The sequence below is a fragment of the Rhipicephalus microplus genome, chromosome 7 (genome assembly GCF_043290135.1).
Source record: "Rhipicephalus microplus isolate Deutch F79 chromosome 7, USDA_Rmic, whole genome shotgun sequence".
NCBI classification, from domain to species: Eukaryota; Metazoa; Arthropoda; class Arachnida; order Ixodida; family Ixodidae; genus Rhipicephalus; species Rhipicephalus microplus.
Genome location: NC_134706.1, coordinates 162,234,906 through 162,257,115, shown reverse-complemented (window position 1 = coordinate 162,257,115; position 22,210 = coordinate 162,234,906). Strand labels below are relative to the sequence as shown.

General features: G+C 44.0%; 1 protein-coding gene across 2 annotated transcripts in view; it reads left to right on the top strand.

Moving 5' to 3' along the window:
* The window catches only part of LOC142767122 (uncharacterized), a 336,953-nt gene that overhangs the window by 189,441 nt on the left and 125,302 nt on the right, over nt 1-22,210 (top strand). For both annotated transcript variants that reach the window (XM_075868347.1, XM_075868346.1), the window contains one exon: nt 6,620-6,773. In XM_075868347.1, the coding sequence (XP_075724462.1) occupies nt 6,620-6,773 (154 nt within the window). The remainder of the gene's footprint in view (nt 1-6,619; nt 6,774-22,210) is intronic.

The following is a 22,210-nucleotide window of genomic DNA, read 5'->3' as shown; positions in this document are numbered from 1 at the left end:
GCTCTCATAGATTACGAGAAGGCGTTTGACAGAGTCGAGACAGTAGCAGCGATGCAGGTACTTCGGAATAAGGGCATATACGAACCCTACATAAACTACTGGGAGGCGAGTACAGTGAATCTACATCCCCCATAATTCTCCGTAAAGAAAGTGACAGAATTTCATTGAAGAGGGGTGTAAGGCAGAGAGACAATCTCTCGGATACCATTCATCACGTGTTCGCAGGAGGTTTTCAGGGCCCTATATCGGGAAGAGTAATGGATGAGAATTAATCACGAGTATCTTAGATCCTGCGATTCATTGATGACATTGCTTTGATCAATAACTCAGGCGACAAACTCATAATTACTCAAATGTACGCAGAAAGAAGAGTAGGGCTGAAATTTATTACGCACGAAACTAAAGTAATGTTCAACAGTCTCGGCGAAAAATGGCGCTTTGTGATAGGGTGAGAGAGGTTGGAAGTTGCAAAGGAATATCTGTACAGTATATATATCAGCAGTCATACAGACACTGTGGAATCAGGACCTCAATGAAGCATATATAAACATCCTGGAAGAAATCCACACGGGATCAACTGCTACTATAGTGCTTCATAGAGAAAGCAACAGAATAGCAATCATTATTGGTGTAAGCCTGGGGGATACAATCTCCCCAATGCTATTTACCGCGTGCTTACAGGAAGTTTTCAGAGGCCTAGAATGGGAACAGTTAGGGATAAGAGGTAATGGAGAGTACCTTAGTAATCTGCACTTCGCCGATGACATCGCATTGCTGAGTAACTCAGAGGACAAATTGCAACTCATGATCACAGAGTTAGACAAGGAGAGCAAAAAGTTGGGTCGCAAAATAATCTGCAGAAAACGGTTATAACGTACAACAATCTCGGAAGAGATCAGCGCTTCGGGATAGGTAATAGTACACTTCAAGTTGTAAAAGACTGTCTACTTAGGGCAGGTAATAACCTTGAAGCCAAACCACGAGGTTAAAGTAACTAGAAAAATAAGAACGGGGTGAAGCAGATTTGGCAAGCACTCCCATATTAAGACACGTTGATTGCCACTATCCTTCAAAGGGAAAGCATAACAGCTGTATTTTGCCGATACTTAGCTACGGAGCAGAAACCTGGAGACTTACAAAGGTTTAGCTTAAATTTAGGACAACGCAGCGAGCGATGGTAAGAAAAATGGTAGGTGTCACCTTAAGACACAAGAGAGAGAAGAGTGGATTAGGGAACCAACGGAAGTTAAGGATAATATAGCTGAAATGAAGAAGATGAAATAGACATGGGCCGGCCATGTAGCGCGTAGACAGGATAACCACTGGTCATTAGGGTAACTAACTAGATTCCCAGAGAAGGCAAGCGGGTTAGAGGAAGACAAAAGGTTAGGTGAGCAGATGAGACTAAGAAGTTTGCGGGTATAAATTGGCAGCAGTAGGCATAGGACCGAGTTGACTGGCGGAACATGATGATGATGATGATGTGTACTTATGACTAGTAGCAATCGCGGACCTCAGTGATCAGAGCGAAATAACTAGAAGAATAAAATGGCATGGATTACATTCGGCAAGCATTTTCAAATCGTGAATGGTAAACCGTCTCAAACCCTCAAGAGCACTATATATAGCGGCCGCATCTTTGTAGTTTTTACCTATGGAGCGGAAACCTGGAGCCTTACAAATACGGTTCAGTTTGAGTTGAGGACCACGCCATGAGCGATAGAAAGGAAAATGAGAGGTCTAGCCTTAAGAGACAAGAAGAGAGCAGAGTAGGTCACGAACAAACAGGGGTTGAGGATACCATAGTTGAAATCAAGAAGAAGAAATGGACATGGGCTGGCCACGTAGCATATAGGCAGGATAACAGCTGGTTCCTAAGGGTAACTGAATGGATTCCCAGAGAATTCAAACTCAAGAAAGGGAGACAAAGTTCAGTGGCCCAATAAAAATATATTGTTCCCAGGTACAACGTGGTAGCAGAAAGCACAACACAGGGTTGAGTGGCGGATCATGGCAGAGGCCTTTGCCCTGTTGTGGGTGAAGTCAGACAGATTTTGTCATGATGACAATAACGTGGCGCAATGCCGAGTTTACTGTATATTAAGGAAGCGAAACGTCCTCCAGCGTACCATGCACGTGGCATGCAAATCATTCTCTTTTATTATGAATCTCATAATTTCTTATATTACCACATTTATTTATATTCTTCATTCAGTCGTGTCACATTATACCAGTTTTATGTTCTTTTAGCAAGCGAACTGGACGTGAGCTCTCTGTGAGCATCTCATGTAAATTATACTGTAGATGAAATGCCTGTCATGGCAGCTGTCATTTTACAGTCTGTAATAATTGTTTCTTATACAGTGTCGTCTGCCAATACCAAATTGTACATGTCCCGCTAATCAAAGAGCCCCACGGACGCACAATGAGCATAGAATAGAGCGTACGTCATTGTTCACAATACATGAATATCATGATTTTCGTATTACCACCTGGAATTTACGCTAGTCATATATAAATAATTTTTCATAGCAATTTATAAATATATATATATATATATATATATATATATATATATATATATATATATATATATATATATATATATATATATATATATATATATATATATATATATATATATATATATATATATATATATGTATATATATAGCCCCGCCGTGGTGGTCTAGTGGCTAAGGCACTCGGCTGCTGACCCGCAGGTCACGGGTTCAAATCCCGGCTGCGGCGGCTGCATTTCCGATGGAGGCGGGAATGTTGTAGGCCCGTGTACTCAGCGTGCTCACCAGCGCAAACGACAGGGCAGGAGGGGACAGGAGAAGAGACGAAGCAGAGCGCTGAACCAAGCAGGCGACAAACAGGCGACAAAGTTTGTCCCCTGTTTGATTCAGCGTTCTGTCTCGTCTCTTCACCTCTCCCCTCCTGCCCTGTCGTTCGCGCTTGTAAGCACCCTTAAGATGTTATACCAACACGCCCAATCCCACTGTCTCTTGAGTTTCATTTGTAATACAACGGGCCCTTTCCTGACTTCTTCGCTCTACCCTCATGTTGTCGTCAACATGATCGCAGTTACCACTCGCCGAGTGTGCGCTATTTCATTTTGTATCAAGAAAAAAGTGCTTCCAGAAGGAGTTTGTCGCCTGTTCGGTTCAGCGCTCTGTCTCCTCTCTTCTCCTGTCCCCTCCTGCCCTGTCGTTTGCGCTGGTAAGCACCCTTTATGATGCTATACCAACACGCCCAATCCCACTGTCTCCCATGGACTCAGATTTGGGTGCACGTTAAAGAACCCCAGGTGGTTGAAATATCCGGAGCCCTCCACTACGGCGTCTTTCATAATCATATGGCGGTTTTGGGACGTTAAACAACACATATCAATCAATATATATATGTATATATATATATATGTATATAAATATATATATATATATATATATATATATATATATATATATATATATATATATATATATATATATATATATATATTGAGGAAGGAAGCGCGCTGGCTCCGTAGTAAAAACGGAAGCGAGAAATCACCTACGTTTCGGCTGGTGGGCCGAAACGTAGGTAACTATTGAAAGTGTTTCGTCGTACGTCGCGCTTTCTCGCTTCTATATATATATATATGGGAAAGAAGTGTATACCTAAGGGCTCGTATTTCCGTGTTTTAACACAATATAATGAGATATAACAGACAGTAATGCCAAGGAATGTACAGGGGAAGTTATTAAAACCAATTGAATGTAAATAAGAAGAAAGAAAAGTGGAGGAAAAAATTACCAGCTGTGAGCAGGAATCAAACCTACGACCTTCGAATAACGCGTTCGATACTCTAACCACTGAGCTATCACAGCGGCCGTCCCTCCATCCACTTTTTGGGGTTTATACGTGAATTTAGAAGTAGGAGTGACAGTCAGGGTCATCTCTAAGCCAAACAACGAGTGTGAAAACACTCCTATTCGCATGTTTGGCGTCACGTAGCACGTGAACTTATTATGAGCGGGCAGCTGATTAATTGTCCCTCTTATACAACCTAAACACACCAAGTCTGCCAGTACGAGACCCTCGTTCAATGAAATAAGGGAGAGAAGTGTATACCTAAGGGCTCGTATTTCCGTGTTTTAACACAATATAATGAGGTATAACAGACAGTAATGCCAAGGAAAGTACAGGGGAAGGTAATAAAACCAATGGAATGTAAATAAGAAGAAAGAAGAAAGAAAAGTGGATGAAAAAATTACCAGCTGTGAGCAGGCATAGAACCTACGACCTTCGAATAACGCGTTCGATGCTCTAACCACCGAGCTATCACAGCGGCCGTCCCTCTATCCAATTTTTGGGGTTTATACGTGAATTTAGGAGTAGGAGTGACAGTCAGCGCCATCTATAAGCCAAACAACGAGTGTGAAAACACTCCTATTCGCATGTTTGGCGTCACGAAGCACGTGAACTTATTATGAGCGGGCAGCTGATTAATTGTCCCTCTCATACAACCAAAACACACCAGGTCTGCCAGTACGAGACCCTCGTTCAATGAAATAAGGGAGAGAAGTGTATACCTAAGGGCTCGTATTTCCGTGTTTTAACAAAATATAATGAAGTATAACAGACAGTAATGCCAAGGAATGTACAGGGGAAGGTAATAAAACCAATGAAATGTAAATAAGAAGAAAGAAAAAAGAAAAGTGGATGAAAAAATTACCAGCTGTGAGCAGGAACCGAACCTACGACCTTCGAATAACGCGTTCGATGCTCTAACCACCGAGCTATCACAGCGGCCGTCCCTCCATCCACTTTTTGGGGTTTATACGTGAATTTAGAAGTAGGAGTGACAGTCAGCGCCATCTATAAGCCAAACAACGAATGTGAAAACACTCCTATTCGCATGTTTGGCGTCACGTAGCACGTGAACTTATTATGAGCGGGCAGCTGATTAATTGTCCCTCTTATACAACCTAAACACACCAAGTCGGCCAGTACGAGACCCTCGTTCAATGAAATAAGGGAGAGAAGTGTATACCTAAGTGCTCGTATTTCCGTGTTTTAACACAATATAATGAGATATAACAGACAGTATTGCCAAGGAATGTACAGGGGAAGTTATTAGAACCATTGGAATGTAAATAAGAAAAAAGAAGAAAGAAAAGTGGATGAAAAAATTACCAGCTGTGAGCAGGAATCGAACCTACGACCTTCGAATACGCGTTCGATGCTCTAACCACTGAGCTATCAGAGCGGCCGTCCCTCCATCCACTTTTTGGGGTTTATATGTGAATTTAGAAGTAGGAGTGACAGTCAGCGCCATCTGTAAGCCAAACAACGAGTGTGAAGACACTCCTATTCGCATGTTTGGCGTCACGTATCACGTGAACTTATTTTGAGTGGGCAGCTGATTAATTGTCCCTCTTATACAACCTAAACACACCAAGTCTGCCAGTACGAGACCCTCGTTCAATGAAATAAGGGAGAGAAGTGTATACCTAAGGGCTCGTATTTCCGTGTTTTAACACAATATAATGAGATATAACAGATGAAACAAAAGTGTCACCAGAGCATCACGGCTTCGACATGTTAACCACCGAAGTAGCCAAAGTTCATTAAGAAATACTCCCCGTTTACCAATGTGAGGTATTCAGCTATAAAAAAGTTACAGCTTTGCCGCAAAGGCGAAGCAATGAACAGGATAGCAACAAATTGGAAGGTCACATGCAGAATGGCAAGCAGATCGAAACATTCCCCGCATTTCTCTCGCACAAAGGACGCACGAAACCTACTCACAGGTTCAGATTACCGCGAATAAGCGCTTGAATTGTTACTTCGCTGTGTCTGAAAAGCGCGCCCTTCTCGCACATGGGGGCTGTGCAACGACTGCAGTGACTTTCGCGCCCGGTCACTACAACAGAATCGTTCCGACGAAACTCAAAGGCTAGCCAAGGTGTACGATTCTCTCCAATGGAAGCTAATGGTGCGCGATCGAGCATACACCCCAATATTTTCTACGCGGGCCAAAGTACGCATTAGAGATGAGAGCCGCCGCGCGCTCACTGCGCCATCTTGTTGATGATGCTGAAAACACAACAGTCCCCCTCCCCCCCGGAATGCCTACCAATATCGGTAAGTGGTAGATATGAATAGCTTACCGTTTGCACGCTGAAGGATATACCTCTCAGTGGCTCAGTGGTTAACGCCTCGCATTCACGACGCGGAGGTTCACGACGCGGCGGGGTCTTTTTTCTGGGATTGTTTTCCTTTCTTGCGTTTTAATATATGTATATACGTATACGATGCATGAGATCAATGCCGACGTGCACGCCGACTCCGGCGGCAAAATCCAGCCGAGAGTGTCCATATAATTTCTATCGCTATAAAACGAATTGCCGTTTTTGCAAGGGTGAAACACTGTGCTTCAATTACAGAAATACAAGAAGTTAAAAAGAACACGTATTGCGAAGTGGACACAATAAGGCGACCGTTCGCGCTTGTTTCCACTTCTTAACGTGTGTCATTTCTTACTTCTTAGGCTCTGGTAAGTGCACTGCAATAATTTATTCAAGATTTGCTTTTAATGATTCGTCAAGTGCTGTCTCTCCCTGCACAGCCACTTGTCCACGGCGTTGGACGACCTTTCGAGAGACAAACGGCAGAGCCCTATGGAGCCCTTGTGGAAAAAAGGCATCTGTCACGTAGGAATCCTTGACACTCCTGCAATGGTAGCAAGAAATGACCCAAGAGACACTGTCGCGGCACTGAAGGTATGTTCCACTGCATTGCCGTAAAGGCCATACAAATATTCAGAACAATAGGCTTTTGAAAGCTACATAAATCTTATCGGGTATGAACTGCTGCTTGCCTTGTATTGCGATAGAAAATATATGAGATATGTAAATATGTTTTGTGCTTATATGCAAGAATCTAAGTGAGTGTAATAATAGAGAAACGTTATTTTGTTTCTAATATTACATTTTTAAATACATGCAGGTGTTCTCAGCCAAATGTTCTCACAGGGTGTACTGTAGCTGAATGGACGTCGGTCGATTCCATACACAGACTAGGTGCTTGCACATAGTTGAAAACAAAATGACAAATTTTAGAGCCGTGGGTAATCAATGATCACCGAATAAATTATTTATTTATTTAGGTTGTACCCAATGTGACTTGAAAATTTCAGCAGTGGATGACTTGCAATTGAGAAAGGAGGACTGGACGAGTGCTATAAGTGGAGCCCTCAAAGGTTACATGCGTAATTATGTGCAATGCCTTCTCAATAGCGATGTAGAACTATCGGTAAATAACTTTTATTAGTAGCGACATTCCTTTTTAAACCATCGGCATTGTAGGAAAACTACCAATAGCACTATTATTGATACTCTAACGATAGTATTACCGGTGTTGGTATTGATGATAAAATCGGCAGTATTGCAACAGGTACTATTTTATCCAGGTATGCATAGTAAATTATTATGCCATTGTTCGCCGATGATAATACGAGAATATTCATGATAGCCTCCTACATGAAATACTAGCTTTGTTAATGAGGAATGTGTAGGCGAAATGTATTTATTTCGCGGTGAATATTCTTATGAATATTTCGTATTCGAAATCAATCAGTAACATTCCACAATTGACAAACTTAGTTCGTCAATGCGTTTCGCCTGAAGCCCTTACTAAATGAACATGTTGCTGACCTCTTTCGTGATGAGAGAAACAGTGTGCGGACTGAGTAGTTCATCTTCATCTGTGCGTACAAATGATTGTAGTCATCATCATAGTGTTCTCTCGCTGGCTGCATGGTTTTTTGTCTCGTGCGCTTCAGTCGTAAATACAACAATCGTTTCGTCGTAACTGACGTCGTCTGACTCTTGATACTTTTTTATGTTGGGTTGTAAAACCTCGCCTATTACTAATCAATATGTTTAATTTGAAATCGTCTAAATATACTCTAATTTAGAAACTACGCTATTCTTCGTTACCCAACGGTTTTTATGGTAATATAAACAGCTGAACTTGCTTATCATGCATTAGCAAAGCCTCCTGGCAAGAGAACGTGAGACAGACAGACAGACGGACGCGCGGATGGACGGACGGACAGATGAACGGATGGATGGACAGACAGACAGACAGACAGACAGACAAAATGTTTAGTCGTTAAACAGAGTGCCCCCGTCAGGGGGTACATTTTCACGCCGCACCCACTATGGAGGCGAGAAGTTGAAGCACTCGGCGACGTCGTGGGTGCTCTGTACAGCGCTGGGCTTCCTTGACGAAGCTGGTGAAAAGCCGGAGCCAGTCTTCCTTCGTGTAGGAGACCCTGAGCCCCTGTTCAGCACACTGCCAGAGCATGTGCTGAAGCGTACACGGCGCAAACAGCCAAAGATGTACGCTTTCTATAAATATTGAACAAATAAACGGAGATGTTCACGTTCCGCCTCAGTATTCGCAAAGTGATTGCCTGTATAGGTATGGGAGGGGATACATAAACTTCCGACGCCCCTACTTACAGACCTCAATTAAAGTGGAAAGAGGGTTCCTTTGCCCTCCGTGGGCCTTCGAGTGCTTATTTCCTGCGCTGAGGGTAAAACCTCAGGCTGGGAACAGTCAGTTTCATGAACATCGCTGCCCACGTCACTAGGGAACCAGAATAGCTGCTTTTTTGTCTGTCCATGGTGCAGCAGACACAACACTAGCAGCTTCCTTGTACACCGAGCCTTTCATACACGCTCTACTGGCACCTCGCGAACTGTGCAAGTCTTGGAGCAGTTTATAGTGACCTTAGCAATGACCCCTGCTCCCAGTTCAGCTTTCTCCACTTCTATGTTTTTAAGCTGAAGCAATAACAGCAGCTCACCTCGTAGCGAGGTAACCGATAAAACATCGATTAGAAGCACCGTCTCGTGCAGCGTCCACGAAGGCGGTGTTGTCCTCAGTCGTGGCTCCTGGGCTAACAAGGGTCCTGACCTTCGCTTTGCGTCTGCCGCAACTGTATTGGGGGTTCATGATTAGAAGTATCTGGGATACACACTACACTTTGCTAACTTTGACTGGGAACACGCACTTCTTCTGTCTGGCGATGTTCTAACGTATACAAATATACCCTGATAACTGCTGTCGGATTTCGTGGACGCGAGTCTTGCAACGTTGCCACCAGTTGTACCTATACCAAGGAAGGAAGAAAGACAGTTTAAGCGGAAATACAGGGAGGTTGACCAGTTCTTAGACCGGCTGGCTACCCTGTGATGGGGAAAGGGGTGAGGGGAATGATGTTAAAAAGAAATGTTGCGAAGAAAGAGAGAATTTACAAAAAATGCGACAGAGGAAAGGCAACATCAAAGAGTATAAGACACTAAAGTCTGTCTCTGAGGTCAGTTGTCCGCAAATAGGGCAGCAAAGCTTCCAAAGCCTTCTGGGCTGAGGACGGTCTCGGCCAATGACCCAGAATCCTTTGTTCCGGCAAAGGCCGATCGTCTAGTCTATCCAGAGCTGCAGTGAGTTCTTGTCTTTGTGCGTTGAAATGGGTGCACAGAAGTTGCGCGATGGTTTCTTCGCAACTGCAGTTGGTGCATGTAGGAGAGCTGGCCATCCCAATGAGGTAAGAGTATGTGTTCGTGAAGGCCACTCCGAGCCACAGGCGGCATAGAAGAGTCTTCTCAGCTCGAGATATCCTTGGAGGAAGACGAAGCTGCAGATCGGGATCCAAGTTATGCAAACGTGCGTTCGCGAAGTCTGTTGAGTTCCACTGCACCAGTGTGAGGTCACGTGCAAGCGAACAAAGTCTTGTAGCTGCGTCGGTTCTTAAGAAAGGGATGGCTGTGTGTTGGGTACCATCGTGTGCAGATCTAGCGGCCTCATCTGCGCGGTCATTGCCATATATACCGCAATGACCAGGTATCCACTGATACACTATGCTGTGCTGTTTTTCGATTGCTTGCTGATGAAGAAGCCTTATTTCAGCTACTAGCTGTTCATTAGGTTCATGGCGAAAGGATGACATAAGACATTGAAGAGATGTCTTCGAGTTCGAGAAGATAGACCAAATTCCCGAAGGCTCTTTCAATATAAACTCCAGAGCTGCACGTATGGCGGCGAGTTCTGCAGCTGTCACCGACGTGAAATGCGATGTCATGAATTTGATTGTGATGTGCCTCGCGGGAATAACCACCGCCCCTGCAGAGCTTACTGAAGACACCGAGCCATCCGTGTAAATGTGAAGGCGTCCGTTGTGCTTCTCTTGCAGGAAGAGTAATGTGGCCTGTTTCAGGGCTAGATGCGACGACTTTTTCTTATTTTTGATGCCAGAAATTGTAAGAAGGGCTTTGAGTGGGTGTAGGCACCATGATGGTATCGGTGGCTGTGCTACATGCGTGAAGTGCAATGGAAGCACTGCGCAATGCTGAGCTACAGTTGCGCTGAACGCTGAGTGGGGCCTGGAAGTTCGAAGTGAGGCGAGGTGATGAGATGGAAGCTGAGCGAAATGTCTTATGTGCATTCTCAAAGCGTCTACGCGGACGTATGCGTTGACTGGATAATCACGTGCAATGATGACTGTCGCTGCTGTAGACGCACATCTCGGGAGACCAAGGCATATTCTCAGTGCTTGGGCTTGGATCGACTGGAGGACGCGCAAGTTTGTTCTTCGGATCCTGCAAAGCACGGGTAAGCTGTATCGCATATAACCGAGGAACAGAACAGTGTAGAGCTGGAGCATTGCTCGCACCGATGCACCCCACGTTTTTCCAGCAAGAAACCTCAGTACGTGGGTGATCATGGTGAGTTTAGTTTTCATGTGGGCGATGTGAGTGCTCCAGGAGAGGTCGCGATCAACTATGACTCCGAGGAATCGGTGGGTCTTCACGTAGTTTATCGTGTGTCCGTTGATTTTATTAACATATGGGCTCATCGCCTTATGCGTGAATGCTATAAGCGAGCGTTTCTCTGATGACAGCTCTAGTCCCTGTTCTTCCAGGTACTTTGTCGCTATTGTAGCCGCTCTCTGAAGCCGGGCACGCAAATGAAGGCGTGTTACGCCTGACGCACAGATGCAGATGTCATCTGCATGTAATTGGTACCTATACCAATTTTGCAGTGTTGTTTTGGACACCCAGCTAGATAGCCGTTCGGTACCAGTGCTATGTGGGAGACCGAGAACCTTTCTTATTCTGTCTAGTGAAGAAGGAACTCCCAGTGCTGCAGCCATTGCGACAGCCTTGCACGATGCACGAGCTGCCAGGACTGTATGCTGCTGTAACGCTGCCTGCACCAGTTGAGTTCTTGCTGCTGCCTTTCCTACGCCTCTATCCCTTCTAGCCCAGCGTTTTCATTCTATTTTAGAGGAAGTGCAGGGCCTACATCTTCACTACAGCTCTAGTGAATAATTGCTTCCAGTCTGACTCCGTCCATTTCTCTCCCCTAGTGGGCCAGGGTGATGTAGGTTGAAGTGGCTTATGAGAAAGGTGTGGAAAAGTCGCCGAAGGTTCTCCTTGGATGGCTCCCTCGTAATGAATTTTCTCATGGAACCGAGTTTGGTTGCGATTTTTTCTACAATAAAGGTTCTACTGTCACTCTCCTCTAGGAACAGGGCGAGCATTCCAACTCGTTGTACGACCGGAATAATAGATCCATTTGCTGCGGCGATTGAGATATCAGGTGAACCCTCTCCGATTGCACCAATTGCGGGTCGGTCAAGGCGAAATTGCGGTTTCTCAGCCCACAGGTATAGTCTTGCCCTGGTGAGAAAAACATGAACGACCTTGATTGCTCTTTGTCATTTCGGATGCTATTTAACGTTTTGCGGTGCAAGGGCCATTTATCGCCAAGTACGCTCAGCCAAGGTGAACTCTGCAAATGATAAAAAATTCAAGATGGCTACATAGTAGCCGTCACTATTCCACACTGAGCGTACTGGCGTAAAACATATAACCACCTGAAGCTATTAGAATAACGTGAACTGTCTCCAAAGGGGCATCAAGAAATATACTAAAAAGAGAAGCGGTGCTGCGCATTGATGTCTGAAGAACACTCGCTTTCCAGGGGGCTGGAAGCGATACACTGAAGATGTTGTTCTCCCGTAGGAACATCTTCTTGCAGTGGACGTGCTACGGATGTCTTTCACACATAACTTGCCATTTGCCGGCATCTATACGCTGGTGAAAAAGTGCAGCGTTTCCAAAAAAACATCGTCGGGCAAAGGGGAATATATTCCCGATACTTTTTAAAGCATACTTCTTATTGGGCCTCGAGTTTACGACATTGTGCTAGGACACGAAGCATTGTCAGAGTTTTACCGCACATACTAAAGGTCAGGGATTCTTCGAATCAAAAGATAATTGTGGAACTTATTTGCACCAAAAATAATGGCTAACACTTCCCTCTGACTGTATTTTTCGCTTTCGAATAGCGTCCTTGAAGCATAAGCAATGTGTCATACCCTACTGTCACCACAGACATGAAATATAACGGTTGCTACACCATGCTGAGATGCGTCGCCTGACAGCCTAAGTTGTCTTTTAGGGTCATAGTGTGTGAGCGTAAGTAGTTGCACCAATAGAGTTTGATTTGGTTGAACATTTCTTGAGCCTGCTCGTCTCAGTGCCATGCTATCTTTTTTTGCAGAAGCCTGTTAAATGCTTGATCTATCATATTTAACTGGGGCAAAAACTTGCTGTAATATTAGACAATGTCCAACAAAGATTGAAGCTGCTTCTTTGACTTCAGCTCTGGGACCTGGAGAAGTGCATCAACATTATCTGAAGATAGGGAACTTCCGTCGGTGCTGATTTTCTGGCCAAGATAGGGAAGTTCACTTTTGAAAAGTGAGCACTTCTCTTTCCATGTCGCCTCGGTTTTGAAGACACTCTAGCCGCGTTTTAATACTGGCTAAATGGTCCTCTGTTGTTTTCCTCATTACCTATATATTATCTAGCAGCTTCAATCTTTGTTGGAGTAGGCCCGTGTGCTCAGATTTTCGTGCACGTTAAGGAACCCAAAGTGGTCGAAATTTCCGGAGCCCTCCACTACGGTGTCTCTCATAATCGTATGGTGGTTTTGGGACGTTAAACCCTACATATCAATCAATCAATCGATCAATCTTTGTTGGACATTGTGTAATATTACAGCAAGTTCTTGCCCCAGTTATCTGGGGCTTGTTGTGAGTCTCGCCACCCCACTAATTCCCAAGATTTGGGGATATCTGCACGTGCGGCTATCTCTGGCCGGCAGCAACAGGGTCCTGCCGTAATCAATTGAGAAATGAGCGAAAAAATCGTGCTTTGAAGTAGGCTAGTTATCAAAAACGACCCTTAGGTATACACAGCAGAGATCTACTGAACAACTTGGTGAGATTTCATGATCACACTACAAAACTTGTGACTTCTCAAGACACCTGAACACCACCCATCGGGAATGGGGTCTCATTGTAAAATAATATATCCTGTGAAAAGCCACGTCGTTTGTAGTGGGACACTGAACCTACAAAAAAATGCTCAATTAAGTCTTTCCAATATAAAACAGGTTGCTGTTTTTTATAAGTAGCTATTTCGTTATGTGAATATTCGTCTATTACCATTCAACTATAGTAAGCCGCCGCTGTCACCGACGACAAATTGCGTTAGCCGCAAATGTTCCCAATACCTCGTCGTATGCGCTGCTGCCAGTATATTCTAAGTTCTTTACGTACATAAGGATTCATGTCTTTCTTTGCCGTTATTCCGAATGTATAACTACTTTTGCCGTTGTGCTCTTTCGGAGTTCACTGTTCAGTGCAAAACTATCCAGTGATTGGAGGAGGGTGCGTGTTTTCCCGTCTTTAAGAAAGGCAACCATTAGCTTGTAGAAAACTACCGTCCCATTTTATTTTCATCAACAATTTGCAAAACGCTCGAACATGTTATATCTAAGCGCATTGTGAAGTTTCTCCAGCAAAACTCTGTGCTGACTAATTTTCAGCATGACTTTAGAAAAGTTCATTCAACGGTAACTCAGTTAGTCTCAGTTGTTAATTCATTTGCAGCAACTCTGGATAAAAATGGTCGAATAAACATCATTTTCTTTGACCTTAGGAAGGCATGAGACAAAGTTATTTATCACAAATTAATACAGAACTTAAGGAAATCAACCTATCCTCTTCTGGATACAACACCATTTATCAGAACGTTCACAGTTTGTTTCAATAGATGGGAGCAATTCGAGCTCTCCTCCTGTTACGTCAGGCGTGCCGCAGGCTAGTGTCCTGGGGCCACTGTTATTTTTAAATTATGTAAATGACATTGTAAGCAGAGTAATACCAGGAACTCAATTCAGACTACTCGTAGTTTATTGTGTGCTCTTTCGCGAAATTTTTTGTTCTAATGATGAAGAGAACCTGAACGTATGTTGTAACGAGATACTAGTTTGGTATTGTGACAATCGTATCGTACTGAACGCACAAAAAACAGTTTATCTTTGCATGACTCGCTCGAAAACACCCATTCATTTTTCTTATAACTTCGGCTGATCCTCACTAAATCAAAAAAAAACTACAAATATCCAGGCGTGACACTAAGTAATGACCTGTCTTGGAACACTCACATAGACCACGTTTGTTCTTTTGCGTTTCGTAAGCTGTGTTTTCTAAAACATAAACTTGGAACTTCTCCTTCAAACCTAAAATTAAGTATTATTATACGTACATAAGACCAAAACGAGAATACTCTTGCGTTGTGTGGGACCCTTTTACTAAATCCAACATTAAGAAACTCGAAGCAGCACATAGGAAGGCTGTCAGGTTTGGTCATTCTAAGTTGAAACTTACGGACTCGCCGACTGAACTCGATTGCTAACAACACTGAAACACTTTCAATACGACGAAAAAGGAACAGCCTTAACTTTCTATATTTGCGAGTCAATCACAAGTTAGCCCTTTATCCGACAGTATATGTATTTCCTTTGTCCACTAGGCACACACGTTATCAGCACGCCCATTCTTTAACCACGTATTTTGACAAAACCAACGCAAAAAAGTTTTTTTTTCAGCATACTGTGGCGGAGTAGAACTGCCTGACTGATATCAGCCAACTTTTTGATGTTTAGAGCTAAATTAGGCACTGCCAATATGTGTTCTGTTTCTATTTTTAAATGTCAAGCATTTTTAGTGAACTTAGGCGACTTTGAGCGTATCTATCTATCTAGCTATCTATCTATCAATACATCTATCTATCTATCTATCTATCTATCTATCTATCAAGCCGCCTACGACTTTCAGCTCTCCTGGCCGTTCCGATAATGGTATCGATACCAAACTGGCTACGGAATAGGATCGCTGTATGAAGAACATATTTGACTAGCCATAACATGAAAATCATGACATGTATGTCATGAATGTCATGATCTACATTTCATAGTCCTGCAGCTCTTGCGGTGGTTTCGTTCACATGGCATATTGCAAAACTTGTATAGCATGACCTGATTGCATGGCGAACACAAGCGACAAACCCTAACATGAAAATCAATGCATGCGTGTCATGTAACAACGTGACTACATGCTACGCTCATGATGCGCTCGCGGCCGTTTTGCTAGCTTAAGATGTACCAAACTCGGTTTTACATGACGCAAGCAGACGACATAGATAAATAACACATCCAAACATGATAATCACGACATGCGTGTCATGTAACCACATGAGTACTTGCCACACTTATGGGCCTCACGCGAAATGCGAATGACTCTTTAAATTATGGTATCTTGTGAAGCAACGTTGTTTATGTCGTATTATTAATGATGGCAAAACAAGGGTCGTCTTTGTTGAATGAGCAACATTTTAACGCACATTATGAACGCTGTAGAAGAAAAGACCATTCATTTGAATTGACATACAGACATTGAAACTGGTTTGTTTGAATGCACCGGTGGCGAGGCATGAAGAAAATAAAGAAGTTCGATAGAACTAGATGTATTCTCTTGGCATCAACAATCGCTACCGCCTTCGCAACGGAGGGGGATGTCGTCTGTGAAGAAAAAAGTTACCGAGCCCTTCAATCTCAGCCAGTTTGCGGTAGAGTGCTCATTGATAATCTGAATAAAAAGCTCTAGGCTTGCGTGCAACGCGCAGCACTGTCACACCGAAAGCTGGAAGAGCGGCCTTCAGAGGCCTTTTTTTTACGCTCTTTGGGTGACTGTTGTAAGCACACTTGCTAGGTACCCACTACGGCATTACTCATTGTGTAGCAGGCATGCATTCATAATAGCATCCTTCGTCATTCTCCGGAGAAGCGTGGTAACCGCTGCACATTTGCAGGGAACTTTGTGCAATTGTTTGTGCTGTAGCTGATGACGATAAAGAATTATACCAGAAGCTTTTGTTATTCCCACTATCTGTATGATTTGATTGATATATGGGGTTTAACGCCCTAAAACCACCATAGTACTATGAGAGACACCGTAGTGTAGGGCTCCAAAAATTTCGACCACCTGAGGTTCTTTAACATGCACCCAAATCTGAGCACATGGACCTACGACATTTTCGCCTCCATTGAAAATGCAGCCGCCGCAGCCGAAATTCGATCCTGCGACCTGCGGGTCAGCAGCCGAGTACCTTGGACACTGGACCACCGCGGTGGGGTCCCCATTATCTCCTAGAGTGGGTATGCGCCACAGTTAATAGGTCAACAGAATCAAGGTATTGCATTGGGTTGGAGCATTAGACCACCCACACGTTGCGCAAGTTGCATTGCAGGGACCCTGGTCGTTTATTTTTTTGCTGTTGTCAAATGCTTTATTGCCCACAATACTGCGATTCCTTTCCAGAAATCAAACCTGCCTAAGGCCAGTTTGCAACAGATTGGAACTCAGTTGCAAATTGGCCTTAGGCAGGCTTGATGTCTGGAATCGGCATGGCTCAGTGGTATATTACCGGGCTGGCGGCACGCAGGGAACTTGGATTCGAATCCCATTGTGCTCTTGGTGTTTCTTTCTTTACTGGGGTTTTCTTCGTATTTGTGCGATAGTGATTACGGACACCAGTGGTGGCGGACAACTACGGGGCGCGCGACCCTTGTAACCTTTTAACTGCTTTCATTGTGAAACGGGGGGGGGGGGGAGGACTGGCTTTACCGGGGTGTGTCTGAGTCTTAATTCAAATGATCTCGAGCCTAGAGCTCCCACGTGGTAGTAGCTTTTCGGTTCTTGTTGAATGAGCTGACGTAGTTTTTTTAAATCTTCAAGATTCTTCTCCCCATCAACTATGGGAAGCCTTTTTGAGGGCCTCCCATAGTTGGTGAGGAGAAGAATCTTCCTTCTTGAAGGCCTTTTCCACGTCCAGCGTCAGAGCAGCTCTGCCATCACTGGAAGCATTGTCTATTATAATGTGTTTTAAAAGCAGCATTATATTCTGGGTCAACATAAATGGTCTGAATTCATATTGAATAAACAGAAGCACATTGGTTAGCTCTGCGAAATCACTGGCTGTATTGAAAATAGCATGATCGGTGACCTTCCCAAGGACAGTGTCAGTGAAATCGTCCGCAGCGAAACAAGCCCCAAAGCTTTTTTTCCGGCTCCAGATGGGCGCATACAGTCGCGTTGCGCATATCCATTAATACCTCGCTGGTTTTCCATTCTTCGCAGATATTGTTCGTGACGAGCTCGACGTACCTGTGGTTCCACTTGTTCAAGAGTTTGTTGTTCATCCCATTCGCACTGTAACGTGCTCTTTAACTAAGCCCGCATAGTATCTTTTGCACCTTCACGCACGTGAAGGAGAGCCAAGAGTGTCCGTTCATCGTAATGCATCGCAGGGAAGCAGTCATTGTGTAAGCCGCGTTCTATACAGAAATACCTCGAGGCGAGCTGGTCCGTAATTTATTTGTTGTGAGCAAGGCTCCCGTTGTAGTTGCTAAATGTCTTAGTACATTTTATTTTTATTTTCTTGTGACCAGTGCCTTGATGTTTTAAACAACGATATGCGCGGTTTCTGAAGATAGGTTCTTCTCAAAGTTGTCAAAAGCAGTTCTGTTTGTGAAAAAACAAAAACAAAAGAAACGCGCAATTTCGCGACGAAAAAAAATGGGCAGATCTCACTTACAGTGGGAATCGATGATAGGCGAAGCACGAATGAGGAATGTTGATATGTCACTTTAAAATCAGCACAACGTTACGAGGTGGGCATCAATTATACCTTACATGACTTTTATGTCCTGAGTATGATGTTTTGACGTGTCATTTAGCTCCATCATCTATTCATAGCACCTGATACCAAATAAGGTATATCTGGGGCTAGAAAAACGGCCCTTACTGTGCTATGAGCGTAACATGTAGTCGTGCTTTACATGACACACGTATCATTATTATCATGTTTGGACGTGTCATTTACCTACGTTGTTCATTGACGTCACGTGATAGCAAGTTTAGTATATGTGGAGCTAGCGAAACGTCCGCGAGGGAATCATAAGCGTGGTATACTGTCATGTTACTATATGGCACGCGTGTCATGATTATCATGCTTCGACCAGTCATAGACCTTCGGCGTACATTCACGTCACGTAACACCAAATTTGGTGCATGTGGAGCTAGCGAAACGGCCAGGAGCATAGTATGAAGGACCCAATACACTACAAAGTACCGTTGACGCGCGCGCACGCTGGGCGCAGCGACGCTACGCTAGCAAAACTCGAGCGTCTGACGCCAGGCGCGACCAACGTGACCAGCGTCCGCCGGCGCTGCCCAGCGGCAACGGCGCGAAATGCAACATGCTGTATTTCGCGCAGATTAGGTTACCCAGTTCTACCCAGACAGCACTGCTATAGCATTGCGTCTGCGCCTCTTCATAGAGCTGGGCGCGCTCAAACGCGCATGCGTGAAAGAAACACATCACGGCGCACGAATGCTATAGTGTATGGGGCAGATCGGCAACTGGCGTGGCATCGCCGAGGTTGCGCAACGAAAAGAACGCCGGCGCGCACGCTTGCTGAATCACGTCGACGTTTATTGGCGCCTTGGGTGTGTTATGTAGTCATGTTCTTACATGACACGCATCTCATAATTATCATTTTTACACGTACCATACCTTCGTCATCCATTCAGGGACCTAATACCAAATTTGGCATATTTAAAGCTAGCGAAACGGCCGTGAGTGCGTCATGAGCGTAGCATGTAGTCATGTTGTTACATCTCACGCATTTCATGATTATCATGTTTGCGCCAGTCACATATATTCGTCATCCATTCACGTCCCATAATACCAAATTTAGTATACGCGAAGCCAGCAAAACTGCCGCGGGTGCATCATATGTGTAGCATGTAGTCATGTTGCATGACACGCACGTCATGATTTTCATGTTAGGATCTGTCGCTTGTGTTCGCCATGCTGTCATCTCATAGCATACAGGTTTTGCAACATGTCATGTGAACAAAACCATCGCAAGAGCAGCAAGAATTTAAAATATAATCGTGACATAGATAGATAGATAGATAGATAGATAGATAGATAGATAGATAGATAGATAGATAGATAGATAGATAGATAGATAGATAGATAGATAGATAGATAGATAGATAGATAGATAGATAGATAGATAGATAGATAGATAGATAGATAGATAGATAGATAGATAGATAGATAGATAGATAGATAGATAGATAGATAGATAGATAGATAGATAGATAGATAGATAGATAGATATATAGACGGAGGGACGGATCGATGGATGGATGGATGGATGGATGGATGGATGGATGGATGGATGGATGGATGGATGGATGGATGGATGGATGGATGGATGGATGGATGGATGGATGGATGGATGGATGGATGGATGGATACTCTCAAAGTCACCGAAGTTTGCTAAGAAGTGCTTCAGATATAAATTGTTTTGTCTATGTTAGTATCCTAAGTAACGCGCCCATAATCCGATTTAGGTCGTGCAAACGTAGTATATAATAAGGTATCTTAAAGACAATAAAAATTCACAGCTTTGACACAAAGGCGAAGCAATGAATGTGTTAGCAACAAGCTAAAGAACACGCGCAGAAGAGCCAGCACAGCAAAACGTGCCCCGCGTTTCCTACGCACAAATTACGCACAAAACATACTCTCAGGTACAGATGAACGCGGATAAGCGTCTCAGTTGTTATTTCGCTGTGTCTGAAAAGCGCGCTCTTTTCGCAAACGTAGACTGTTCAACGATTGCAGTGACCTTTGTGTGACCGGTAACTAAAACAGAATCGCTCCGGTAAAATCCGAACGCCAGCCAAGACGTACGATCTTCCTTACAGCGAGATAAGGGCTCGCGAGCGAGTTAGCACCGGAAAACACGATAGCCCCCCTCCCCTGGAATGCCCGTCAGCATTGGTAAATGGTGGATAAAGATAGCTTACCGTTTGAATGTTGAAGGACGTGCTTCTTGGTGGCTCAGTAACTAACGCTTAGCACTGACAATTCAGAGGACCCAAGTTTGACTCTGTGCACAGGAATTTTTTTCTGGATTATATATATATATATATATATATATATATATATATATATATATATATCGACGCCGACACCGGGGGCGAAATCAAGCCGAGAGTGTCCATGTAATTTTTATCGCGATAAAATTGTCGCCATGTTCACAAAGTGAATCATGATGAGTGGGCGAAAATCCGGAGGTAAATCTGATAAACCACGAAACCTCCAAACATTTTTTCCACTCGATCATCATGTAAAGACCTAAGGAATACGTGGGCGGCACGGTATATACACGACATAATCTTTTATTCCTCGCTGTATATAGTAGTAAGACGTAGCTTCCATAGATTTCATTATAACCACTTTGTAGTTAGTGAAGTGAAACAAGATTGGTTATTAGATTGCATGTAGTGTGAGGTTTGCACGCAACGCCCGTCTGGCAATCAAAGCTCAGCGTGGTAACTTGAAGTTCGCTGGGAACATACGTAGCATGGATGTCGTGGTTACTCTGTTTGGCCTTGTTCACAAATCGTTTGGAGTGAAGGCAAGCGAGCTTTCCCGTCACGGTCAGGTCATTCAACTGCAACCAGGGGCGTTTCGGGAACTCGCCATCATTTACTGCTCGCTCGCACAACTTGAGAATGACCACCACCCCACTAACAGGTCTGTCTAAGACATCAAACTAGAGCACGCGTGCTAGTGGAGTGAGCGCCGCAGAGCCATCTAGTGGACGAAAGTGCACTAGCGGCTGCCTATGACGTGACAACTGACAAGCCTCGACCTTAAGGAGCTTCGCCCCTAAAACAATTGAAATGTTACATCGTTGGCATAGGGGAGCATAGGACTGGTAGTTCTAATGACGTAGTTGTTATAGATATTCCGAAACGAAATATATGTGTGCACACCTGGGTATTTCATAAAGCTGAAATTCAGAACACATATAAAGTAAATATAAGAGAATCGACTTTTAGTGTTGTTCGTTTGTGAGCTTCAATCAAGACACAGTGCTGAAAACACAGGGACCGCGGAAGAGGACACGATGTGCGCTATTTGCAAACTGATTTTTTCTTCTTTATGGAGCGTGATGTACTTATACCCATAGAGCTTCCTAAGAATGACTACAAGGGGCTCTGGCACTGCGATGGTTCCACGACCATGGAAATCATGGGTAGGGCACGGATTTGTCTAGTCTTCGTACTTGCGGGCGGCGAATCAATTTGTGGCTTCGTTTTTTGCAAGTTTCAGTTTCCTCTTGAAGGAAAGAACAAACTTTTTTGAACTTCGTGACCTGATTTGAAATGGTAAGCCTAAAATAGTGAGGTGTTGAAGCGCAACCGCTGAACATTCGATGATTTTTGTGTCGTGAAAAAACAGCTCCAAGCCACACGAACACACACGTAGCCAGAAGCAGGCCAGATATACGAAGATTAGACTGATATCTGTACTACCCATCATTGCCATGATCCCTGAAGCGCCGTGCGTTGCAGCTCCCGTAGACACTAGCGTCAGAGTTCTCTCTAGTGTATATTTGGGAACTCTATGCTTATAACTTCATCACGAGAGACAGCGCAGGCACATGATGACTCTTGCGTTGGCTAATAGTATGAGGGTTTATTTCGTGTACACAAATATATACGCTTCCTTGGAGAGAGCTATAACAATGTAACTGGAAAAAACTGAAGCCCTACGCATGCGTGTAGACAAGTACATGAAAATGCAAAGTTTAATCACGGAGATAAGCCACCTCATTGTCGGTTAACGCGATGGACGGCGTGCTT